General features: G+C 44.2%; 1 protein-coding gene across 2 annotated transcripts in view; it reads right to left on the bottom strand.

The window, feature by feature from the left end:
- ESPL1 (extra spindle pole bodies like 1, separase) overlaps positions 1 to 12,070 on the bottom strand; it is a 588,475-nt gene that overhangs the window by 528,572 nt on the left and 47,833 nt on the right. The window contains exons 1-5 of one of the 2 annotated variants that reach the window (XM_078687600.1): positions 10,616 to 10,730; positions 7,887 to 7,988; positions 6,797 to 6,917; positions 6,200 to 6,336; positions 5,520 to 5,713 (exon numbers count right to left, since the gene is read on the bottom strand). In XM_078687600.1, the coding sequence (XP_078543726.1) occupies positions 5,520 to 5,713; positions 6,200 to 6,336; positions 6,797 to 6,917; positions 7,887 to 7,952 (518 nt within the window). In that variant the 5' untranslated portion in view covers positions 7,953 to 7,988; positions 10,616 to 10,730. Of the gene's footprint in view, positions 1 to 5,519; positions 5,714 to 6,199; positions 6,337 to 6,796; positions 6,918 to 7,886; positions 7,989 to 10,615; positions 10,731 to 12,070 lie in introns of those variants that run through there. The other variant, XM_078687592.1, reaches the window with a different exon arrangement.

The raw sequence follows: 12,070 nt of genomic DNA, 5'->3' as shown, positions 1-12,070 counted from the left end.
GAAACCATATTATGATGGCATATAACCATCTAACAAATGGGGAGGTGGGAGAGAGATGTGAGATTTCTGCAAGTAGATGAGTATCCTTCAGGAACATAGCTACTGAAGGTAAGCAACATTTTACTGATGGGTACATGCACCTGCAGAATCCTCACCAATTGAATAGGTGGCCAAGCAATAGAGGGTTTTGATGGATGGTTATACCAGAAAGTCAGATAGCACAGATCTGCTGAGATACCCATGCTTCCTCATTTCTAAATGCAGCCTGTGATGCTTGGTAAGGGTGTGTAGGGATAACCAACAGGCCACTCAGCAAAGGTCATTTACAGGGACTCACATAGCCACAGCAGATGTTTAAGGCTTGGCCGTCATAGATGGTGCTGTAATGCCCTCCAGTGGTTCTTTTTGGGCCATGGCATAGCAGATTGTAATGCCTAAAATAATCCGCTTAGCTAATGGGTTTTTCTGAACTGCTGTTTCCACTTCGAATTAAACTCTACCCAAAGCTCCTTGTATTGGCTGCTTGAAGGCACAGAATCTTGAGCAATCTGAATTGGAATGAGTGACAAAGATCCACGTAGCACACAGCCCATTGATCGAAGAAGATCTTCACCACTTGCAGGTGGAGATGCCACTCTGGTCAGCAAAAAGATGCGGACTCAGGTCATCGACTGGTGTTCAGCGAGCATGCCAAATGATCACCAACCACATTTAGTACTTGTACGAACAGGACCAGAGCCTCAAGCTTCTCACAGACTGGGACCCTGCAGCCCCCCTGCTTCTTGGCATACAACATTGCGGTCCTTCTGCCTGCCAAGATATGTACTGGCTGGCCGCAAAGGGAAGGATGACTGATGCGCTAGGTGAATTGCACTCATTTAGAGCAGATTGATGCAGAAAAAATCCAGTCTGCTGTTCTTGGGACCAGAGCACTCTGATCTGAAGCTCCCCCCAGCAAAGCCCCCACCTAGAATGGATGAATTGATCACCATAGCTAGAGGGGATTTTAAGAACACTGCTCTTAAAAAAGTGTCCCTGAAGACATTGTGGTCACTTAAAATCCCCTCTAGCTATGGTGATCAATTCATCCATTCTAGGTGGGGGCTTTGCTGGGGGGAGCTTCAGATCAGAGTGCTCTGGTCCCAAGAACAGCAGACTGCATTTTTTCTGCATCAATCTGCTCTAAATGAGTGCAATTCACCTAGCGCATCAGTCATCCTTCCCTTTGCGGCCAGCCAGTACACGTCTTGGCAGGCAGAAGGACCGCAATGTTGTATGCCAAGAAGCAGGGGGCTGCAGGGTCCCAGGTGCAAGGTTAATCTTGTGCTGGAACCAATGCCTTTGGAGGCATACTGGAGAGCCCTCATATTCCAAGAGGAATTTGCGACCAGACTATGCATGAAGCTAGCAGACCAAGTAGGCTAAGGACACAGGACTGATAGTGTACCTTCCTAGAAGCGCTGGAGCAACACATCAATGTACTGTATCCTGAGCGCACATGGAAACGCTCAGTCCAAATTGGTATCCAGAACTGACCCAATATACAGAAGTGATGATTAGGCTCTAGGTGAGATTTGGGCATATTGAGCTAAAAGCCCAGGTCATGCAGCAAGTATGCAGTTCGCTGCAGGTGCGATGGCGCTACCTCCAGAGTTCTTTCCTTGAGAAGCCAGTGGTCTAGATAGGAAAAGCAGGAATCTCTGACCTACTAAGGCAGGCTCCCACCACTACCATCAGCACGGAGACAACACTCAGTTCCAATATCAGACCAAAAGGAAGAACCACAAATTGATAGTGAGTGGTGTTTACCACAAACCGCAGATACTTACTGTGGGCCTTCAGGATGAGTATATGGCAATAAGCATCCTGTAAGTCCATTGAGACCATCCAGCCTCAAGCGCAAAGGAACATGAGCAAGGGACAGCATCTTGAACTTATTAGAATTTTCAGACCCTGAGGTCCAAGGCTTGATAGAGACTACCATCCTCCTTTAGAAGAAGAAAGTACTTGGAGTGATATCCTTGTCTAATCTCCTGCACCAACTTATGAGCTTCCTTCTAAAGAAAGGCTGCTACCTCCCGCTGCAGAAGTAGGCGTTACTGCAAAAGGTCTAAAAGGGGAGTGGAAATCTGTGGAGGAGACTGCTGTAAGGGCAGGGCTTTTCCACAATCTGCATGACCCCCCTGAACTGAATTTATGGATTTCCAGGCCTCTGGAAAACAGACACCAGGCCTCCCATCTGCCTCAAATTGCCTGATAAGGGAGAACTAGAATGGCTTCCCTGTGGTGGTTGGTAAGTAAGAGGAAGCAGTGACTGCCAGAGCATCGTACTGCCTCCATTCTTTCCATGGGCACTGTATTGCAGCAGAATGGGGTTTTGAGATTGCCCTTGGTCAAGGGCTGCCTGGCATCTACTAAAGACTCAAAACTCCTGAAACTCCTTCCTTTGAGGATATAGACCTAAGGCCACATGTGCGTAGGTTTCATTTTATAATCTCCTAATAGTGCATTTTTGCAAATCGCTATTAGGAAATCCCAAACAACTATGTACTGTGTTCTTGACACATTTAGCGATTCCTAGTGGGGGTCATAATTGACTCACCTCAATATTCATGAGGTAGGTCGCAATTTGCGACCCATTGGGAATCACTAAAAACAGGGATGGTGGCCTGCTGTGTTTGTTTTTAAATAAAGCAACTTTGCTTTTTATTTTTAATGCAGCCAATTTTCCTTAAAGGAAAACAATGTGTATCAAAAAGAAAATAGAAACGCTTCAGTTTCGAAGAGTAGGCAGTAGTCCGTTGGATCACGGTCTGCTCTTAAAAAACGTTTTTGCATGCATCCCCAAAGAAGGGGTCCCCAGGGGGCCACTTCCAGTTTGCGAATGGGTTACCACCTACTTGAATTGAAGCAGGAGGTAAAATGCGAAGTTTTGCGACACCATTTCTGTTGCAAAGCATTAGTACGTAGCACTGCGCGTCGATATTAAGAAGGGACGACCTTAACATGCCCCTTCCTAATACCGAATCACAAACCCATTTTGCTATCAGATAATAGGTTACCAAATCGCAAAATGCGTTTGTTACATATAAAAGTGCATTTTTCCGGCCACAAACTGCAACGGAAAAAAACGATGTACATGTGGCCCCAAGACAGCCAGCTCTGGGGGAACTCACTTTGAAGCATTCCAAAGCGGAGTAAAACGTTTCGGGACAGTTGGTACCTTCAAAGGGAAGGTCCATCAAGGAGGACTACATAGCCAGAGGAAAACAAGAGGTTAGCAACAAGGCATGTCTCCTGAGAGTGACTGTCTCTACTGCCCGGGTAAATAAATCTGCTATATGTAGACCAGACTGAATCACCTGCCCTGATGCTGCTTGAACATCACTGATCAGGTCTTGCAAATGGGATTCAAGTTCCTGGTGAAGATTAGGGTTCAGCATAACTGCCATGTCCAAAAGGGCATGCACATAGCTTCCTAGCAGACATTTCCTGTCCAGACTCCCAGCTGCAAACATTTTTCAGCCCAAGCCTCAATATTTGTAGCTTCCCTATCAAGCCAGTGCAGAATGAAAATTCTCAGGCGTGAGCCAGGATGAAAAAGAAGCCTGAATCATTAAGCTGTCTGGTGAAGGATGCTCATCATTCTTATCGGATCATCGGGGGCAGATCTAGGATGGTTTAGTCCACATTGCCAGGATGGGGTCAGGAAAGCCTCATGAATAGCAGCATTGTCTGAAGTAAGGATGGAAGGCTGAAGGACTTTGGTCATAATGTTGGCCTTGGTTTTGACAGTCGGCAAAGGCAACTCAAGAACGTCAGACTCTTTCCGAATGATGGAGTGTTATGATGTGACTCCAGGGAGAAGGGACTTTGAAGTGTCTAACAACTGCAGCTCACGGGGAAGAATCAATACCATTAGCCTTTAAAAGTCCCTGAAATTCCAGTACAGGTTCTTGTAGGTCCGATTCACCAGAATCGGTGTCAAACAGCTCAAAGCATATGGTGTACATGGAAAAGTCTCTTCTAGCTGACGGTGTGCCTCACTTCTGGACTTCGGAGTCTGTTCCAGAGGCTGGGTCACTGAAGCAACTGGCTCAGAAGTCAGCACCGGTGCAAACAGCACAATGGGTGTGACAGGAACCTGCGATGGCAGCACCACAGGCAGTAAATGCCTCAGCTGAACAGGAGTAATGGCCAGGGCCTGGGGTTCTGTAGACTGAGCCAACAGCACTGCCTGGGCAGGCAAAAAGGGAGTGAATGGTGTGAAGGGGAGGCCTGCTAGCCATTTAGCAGACCTACATGTCCCATGTGACCTAAAAGCACTACAGAGAGGGCCATGGCACCGCTGAAAACTGCAAACATGGATATGAGATAAGGTGCCACAACAACTTTAGGCACTGTAAATTTCAGATACAGCTGGGGTGGAACAGGGGGCCAAAGGAAGCAGCATGGGACCTTCATTAGCACCAGTTTCTGGGTCAGGGAAGCCTCCACTAATTCCATTTCAGAGTGGTGGAACATCCCTTAATTGTGTGCATCTATGTCTCCTTCTCCTCCTCCGCTTATACGTTTGGCAGGAGGATATTGACTCAGACAGTGATGGCGACTGCAAACATACCTTCTCCACAGAAAAATCTCTACCAGGTACCACAACCATGTCCCCTTCCAAGACGTCGGGGTTTAAACTTTGTGCTGTCTTCATTTACCAACTGCCACATCTGTCGGAGGCCTGCCTCTACTTTTTTTCGCCCTGGAGATGCATAGCTCCGCTTTTTTCTCTGTAATGGCCTTTGATTGCATGCTCTGGCATCCCAAGATTTGTAGTCGTGGTCAGAGCCCAGGCATCAGACAGATATTGTGGCAGCTGGTAAAATACATCAGCACAAAGTTTAAACCCTGACCTCTTGGGAGGGGACATGGTTGTTGTACCTGGTAGAGATTTTTCTGTGGAGAAATCAGCTCCTGAACAGTGTTTTAGACAAATGAAAAAAAAAAAGGAACTGACGCTGGTACAGCATTGGGGCGTATTATGAGGTCATAATATCAAAGGGGCGTCACTTCAAGCGTTTAACTGAGGCAGAGCCCCCTACTGTTGATGTAGAGCTATGGAGAAAAGTTTCCCAGATCAGTCAAGCACCTGGAGATGTATACAAGAGGTCAGAAATCTGCAGGTAGAAGTATCCATCTGAACATTTAGTTCTAGTAGAGTATTAGAACCTCCCCATCAATAAGACCCTATTCCTGAGAGCATTCTAGAGTCTACCAAAGTAAATTAACGATCAACAATCATCAAGAACAATACACTCATATCATTGCGAAAAAGGATTTATCTGTAGTCTTAGAACTAAACAGTAAAGTTTGTTGAAGTTTAATTTGTATGAAGATCAGCAGCTCTAAATTGCCAAAGGGATAAATAAGCCCTAGGATTGTGCCAGGATGACATTGCAATCCACTGACTAACAAGGTCCTCTTCACATAAATGTACTACCATTTAAATGCACTTCAGCCTCCCTTACTTGAGTCGCATATCCTCATCGCCACTTTTAACTGCGTCCATTTTCACTCTGACCCAAAGGGAGATGGGGTCTTCCATCTGCTCCACAATTTCATCTTTCAGAGCAACCAGCCAGAGGGCTACAGAGCGGAATGCTGGTTTGAAATCAGCCGCTTTCCTGCAGCTTTCCACCTGCAGACGGAAGAACTTGTGCAACTGCAGAAACAGGTAAAGACAATATGAACCTCATTATTTTCCACTTTAGGTCAGTACACATCCGATGGGGAAAAAAGAAAAATCAGCCTTTCAAGTCCTAAGGTTAAAAACACTTTATACGTCAAATCCTTGACATGAATGGCTTACAGTTGTCATTTGTGCAGCCAAAAGTCAGCTGGTTAACTTGCAGTATTTATAATGGTCTAAAAAGAAGCAACACTTTATACCATGCCTCTTTAAATTTAAAGTACCGAGGACTACTAACATCAATGGCAAAATTAAATTTCGGAAAATTAACCATGCTTAGTGTCAGTCAAAACTACAAAGACCTATTTAAAGTCTATGTGAAACTTTCGGTATTGCAAATATGGACTGCCAAACTGAAGACCTAATCAACATATACAACATGTCAAATTAATGTTAAGCACTTTTCAAAGATAGTTTAAAAGAAAAAACTATTTAAGATGGCAGACTTGTGCCAGTCACCTTTTCAGACGGCAGATCGGACTTGCCAGAGGGCGCTCCTTTTCCCAACTTCTCACAGAGGGCAGCCATGACTTCACTGGACTCTCTGTACATCTTCAGGTTGTAGAAACGGTAAGCCAGATTGAAAGCACATGATCCTGCAAAGGAAAGGAAACGCCTACTAATGGTTGTCTTCCTGATGTTCAGATTTCAATCATCAAGCCCAGATCTTCAGTAGAAATAGAGACAAACAGTCCAAGTTGTTCATAGACTGACTGAGATCAAACCGCAGGAAGGGAATAGAGCTAATAAAAAAATGAGCCAACTATAATCAGAACCAGAATTCTCAATCTCTTAGGTTATCTTACGGACGAACATCAACCTGCACAGAACAACTTTGTCACTCCCAAACCCTGAAATAAAATGCAATAAATTATTATTATTATTATTATTATTTTTAAATCGGCAACCCTGCTTGAAATCAAACCCGCTCCACTGGAAATGTAACAATGAGAAATATTTACAACAGGCAACTGCATGGTTAAAAAAAACTCATGGTCTCCGCTGTGTAAAGAAAAGGGTGCAGGGATAAAGTGATAAAGGTGTTCAAGTCCTGACCGGTGTAACTGAGATATTCCACTCGATCTTGCTCAGAAAGGCCATCCATCTGTTGCAGCATCCTGGTGACCACATTCACGCAAGTCTTCAGGAGATCACCCAGAGTAGCTTGCTTTCCATCCTACAACCATAAAACATTGTCCCAGAGTCAAATACTTGAAGATCTATGATCTCAGATCAAGATTAGCTTCTACTACAATATATTTAGCTCAGAGGAAGCACCCGTTACACAGAAAATGGTCGTTAATGCGGGGCAGCTGCAGAGATTCCAACTGCAGACTGTGGAACTTTGCAATTCCAGCAGGTCAGTTCTCTCGCTCAGGAGTAAATTTTATGTAAGTTCAGTAATGCTAACAAGTAAGCCAGATAATAGGAGTGATGGAGAACAACGGGGGGGGGGGGGGGGGGGGTTGGCACTACTTGTGCCTACTATATTGTACACGTCCCAGACAGACATTCGGTCCATCGAAATACAGAAAGGTTACTCCACTTCGCTACTTGGCTTTCCTATAAGACCTAGACCATCTAGGGATCTGACTGGGTGGCAGCATGGTCGACTAGCAGAGAATCGCTGCGTAAACTTAGAACAACGTGGGGGGGGGGGGGAGGAGAAACAAAGCACTGAAGCTGGTGTTCAAATTATTTTAATTTCCACTGCGTGCATCCAGAGCCATTTCACTATAGAGACCGTAACAGTTATGAATTTTAAAATGGAAAAAAGATAACTGATCACAAACAATTTTGGGGTCACCACAGGTCTCTCTAGCTACAACAGTTTTACTATTCTTTTACCCAAGAGGTTCCAAATCGGATTTTGACAGGACTGCTTGAAACTGAATTTCTCTGAAGGCTATAGCACGAGTATAGGTTTTGCTCCAGTAATAGAGGCAAGTATATATGCAACTAATTACTAGGTATAGTAGCCCAAAACAAGTTAGATTGTTTTTAGAGTGCAAAGCAATTCCATTGCGGTACAAATCCTTGAAAAAGTGGCCTCTAATGAAAGAGCAACCCCTTTCAGAATAAGAAGCACTGGGAGAGGTCTATAGAACTCACATGGTTCTTTAACTGATGTTAATTTATTTACTACCTGAAAATCCTGGAAGTAGTTACACACAACTGTGGTATAAAGCTGACAGCAGGAGTACACCTGCATCTTCAGACTCCTCAGTTTCTGGCCGTCTGGTGGAACCTGAAAGAAAAATATAGATATGAAAGCATACAGGATAGCCAAGGGAGCTAAACTAGGCAGCCAAAGACTAAACTGACCTTCTCGCTACGCAATTTCGTATACAATCTGCGTGGCTACATTGTAAATTTTAAAAGGATTAAGCCGGTTTGCCTATTCACATCCTAGGCACTATCCACTTGAAAAGTCTGTCTTCCGGTGGTTGTTTTATGACCTGGAGAATTTATTACATGTTTCAGATTGGTTGACCTTTACCAATGAGACTAATGGTTTAACTTTAAGCAAGTGCTGCATCTCATCCTCAATTATTATTCCGGTATGTATCGATTGTTTTAATATGGCTCAAAGGCATAGAACATTATTTGAGACAAACGTCCAGCATCTATGTAAAACTTATATCCATGTTGCAGTAGAGTGGGATGCCATGGTCTGATCAATACCTATTTTTTTGGGATCAAGAGAAGATTCCGGTTGCCCACTGGACAAGTATGCCTAAACCCCGTGCTGCACAAATCTTTGGTTGCCGGTTTGCAGCATTGATCTGTTAAAGAGGATGATCTGCCACTACTACAGTATTAGTATCCATAAGTATAGATTGTTTAAACTTGTATGTATATTATTGATATATGCAAAGCCTTTAATAGGGTGAACTAGGAACTCCGCATCACTAACAGTGCTTCCAGTATAAAAACATGTAAGCGTTTGCAAAATGTACACTTTGAGGCTACTTGTAATGCTCTAGAACACTATTTTGCAAACGCATACAAAAGACAAACCAATATTGGCGAACGCTTTCAAAATAAAATGTAACCCAAAAAAAATTACGACAGGGAAAAATATTGTGGTATGCTACTGTGACCAAACTGCACCTGGCAGTACACATCCCGACATTGGCTCAGATTTACAACTTTCAGCATTTCACATGTCTAAAGGAGTGGTGTGGCTCACTGGTTAGGAGTGGTGTGGCTCACTGGTTAGAGGCAGCAGACCCGGGAGCAGAGGACGGCCTGGGACCAGGGTTCTATTCCCGACGCGGCAGGGTCGAGGACCAGGGTCAGCGGACTTGATAATTCTCGCCTCGGTGCCTACTCTAACCAGGGATCACACTCGGCAACTCTGGGCATTAGCTTGCCTCATCTCCACAACGGCCCCCCACATACGCCGGGGATGCCTGGTTTGACCTTGGAGATACCCAGTAGGGACCATCTCACAGGGAAAGCCAGGACGGGTTCCCCAGCGGTCTACAGCGCAGAGATACTCCTTCGGGAGTCGATTCTAGCGCTTTAGAACCCCACAATTAATTAATTATAGAAATTGTAGTCCCAGCAATCTTTTGTGAAATCCATTTTCACGCGTCAATAAGTGTATATTTGCTCATTTAAATAGCTACAAAGCGATTGCAAATTCACTTTCCATATAACCCATTTCCCCACTCCGGAAAATCAGGACATTTACAACCTATGAGTGCAGAAAGGAGTTGGCAAATATCCTTAAACATGTACATTTGTGGGAGTGCACCAACTAGCAGGTATCTATCGATCAACTGTGAAAATCTGAGCCTTGCTACAATTCAAACCCTGATAAAACAGGATACCAGGCAGAAATCGCAGAGAGGTATCAGAGGTCTGATATGAGTGCACTTATTATCCTTCTTACTGGCCGGTAACATAAGGGACAATTTGTTTTTACAGGGCAAGTAGATTTCTGAAGCATACATGTCCCTTGGACAAGGTATTTTCTAAAATTCGACCTTCCTATTTCCGACAAGAGCTCCCCCTTTAATGTGTGTACATGCTATTTAATATTTGGTGTGGTTCGCTCACTGATGAGTTTGGTTTCTTCACTTTGTTACTTTCTTTTGTTTTTCCATTACTTTTGCAAGTAATTCAAATGCTCTTGGTTTCATAAATGTTTTAAGTTATAACCATCTTTTGAAACATTCCAGCTGATTAAAGAAGTAGTACCTATACAATGTCAGGATTGCTATGAGAGTGAACTCTACTTCAAATGTTTATGCCCACGTTTTGCAATATGTAAATTAATGTTTTTTCCCATCTTATTCTTGGGCCTTTCCTTCAAAAATGTTTTCACTGATTCTTGCTGAGCACTACTCCTCTGTCCAATAATTGTGTGGGTTCTGCTCATGGCAACTGCTTTGAGAATCTTAATTACTTGTGTGAAATGCTGGAACAACTCTCGCGTTCTATATAGAACTTAGATTTTTTTTAAATGCTCATTTTTGTGGCTTTTTTAATGACAATTTCCTTTGTTATTTTAGTCCATTTAATCTCCGCTTAACTCTTTACAAATATAGTCATTTTATCCGCTCAAATACATGATGTCATTAACCAGACTTTTATTGGGGGAAAATATGCTTCTGCTAATACTGGACATCTTTTGAGAAGATGGTGTAGGTTTTCAACCCATTCACAATATCCTGGGAATGTGCCAATTTTTGTAATATTGAGCGAAAGTGTTGGCAAGCAGCTATTGTCTCTTCTCCCGATTAGGTTTTCAAATTATTTATTCGCCCCTCTGTCTTCCCACCTGGTGAAAGCATGTCGATTCTTCTAATTATAACATTACCTTAGATTTATCAACCGTGAAGGCTAGCATCACAGCACGTTTACCTGGGATTCTATTACAGGACCGGAGGCTTCGGATTATGCTCTCTTCCTTTACTGTAAAACACAGCAGCCAATGAAAACATACAATTAGTGAATATAAATGGATATGAACTACATTGTCCATGATGCTTAGCATTTGCCACGTCTCGTTAGCTCTCCATAATAGTCCTGAGCATAGTCTCTTCTTCCTCTTTCTTTGCTGCACACAGCACGAGATAAGTACCCTCCGAGATATTGCTCATCGCTTATATTTGGTTCTAGGCCAGAAATTACTGAGCGCATAAAAAATGTTTTGTTGATGGCATTGTATATCCATTGTATTACTAGAGGGTTTTTGTTGTGTCTTTATTTTAAAGGGTTTTTTCCTCTTTTAGGCTGCTCTTCAGTGGCTTTCAGGGAGCGAGCTTCGCGCCGTCTGGAGGAGCTCTGCTCCGATTACCTGCACTGCGGGAACTAGTCTCTTGCAATGCGAAGGTACCAGGCCGCTGGGCGGTGTGTTAACGGCCGGTTTAAGCCGCGCGCTTCTAGCGCAGGTGCTGTGGCTTCCCTCATCACCCGCACGCACCTCATGAGCCGGGTGGCATTCGTCCGACCTGCGCAGCCTACACAAGTCAATTGGGCTTGTTTTCCATTGGATTTGGGCTCGCATTGGGCTGTGCACGCAGGTAAGGTCCAGAGTTTGTTTTTTTCTGCCACGTTTTCGTTTGGAGGCTGGTGGAGGAAGAACGCCTGACTGCCTGAAATAACAGTGCCCTGAAGGAGTGAGCACACGCTTAAAGTACAAGTACAGTTTTGTTTCGGCTCCTACACCTTATTAGGCTGCAAGAACCTGAGTACAGCTTTGCTGAAGGGGCATTGGTACTTTTAGTGATTTTGTGTGCAAGTGGGTTGCCCCCCCCCCTTTACTCCTTATAAGAGTTGTATATATTTGGCATTGTCAACACTGAAATATTGACATTATCGCACTACCCACTACAATAATGGATGAGTGGGTGCGTTATGACGTTGAGGAGGATGTTTATTATGAGGGACAGAAGGAGACGGTCATTGAAGATAACAGAGGCTCTGGAAGCCTCCATCCAGTCCTCGGTGAACAGGGCTATCGAGAGCCCAGTGCCCAACACTGTGCAACAAGCATTGGCTGCTGCTCTTATACCGATTAAGCAGCTTGAAAGTTTTGCCAGGCCTCATGGATTCAAAAAAGATAAGGCACGTAAGGTTACTCCACCAGCTACTGAAGCAGCGAAAGAGTCAATGGCCGCATGCTAGTGGCTGGATGCACTTCCCCAGCAACGAGCGCCGATCAGGATTACTCCACGGGAGGCAAGGCGAAGAGTAAACAGAGAATATGTGGACACCGATACTGATACTACCACCACTGACGAGGAGGCCCCTCCCAAAAAGAAGGCCAAAGTGGTTCCTTCTACTACAGAGAATACATCTAATACCCCTTTCACC

Source organism: Lissotriton helveticus, chromosome 1_1 (assembly GCF_964261635.1).
Source record: "Lissotriton helveticus chromosome 1_1, aLisHel1.1, whole genome shotgun sequence".
Classification (NCBI taxonomy): domain Eukaryota; kingdom Metazoa; phylum Chordata; class Amphibia; order Caudata; family Salamandridae; genus Lissotriton; species Lissotriton helveticus.
The sequence above is the reverse complement of the archived record's forward strand: the minus strand, read 5'-3'. Positions and strand labels throughout refer to the sequence as shown.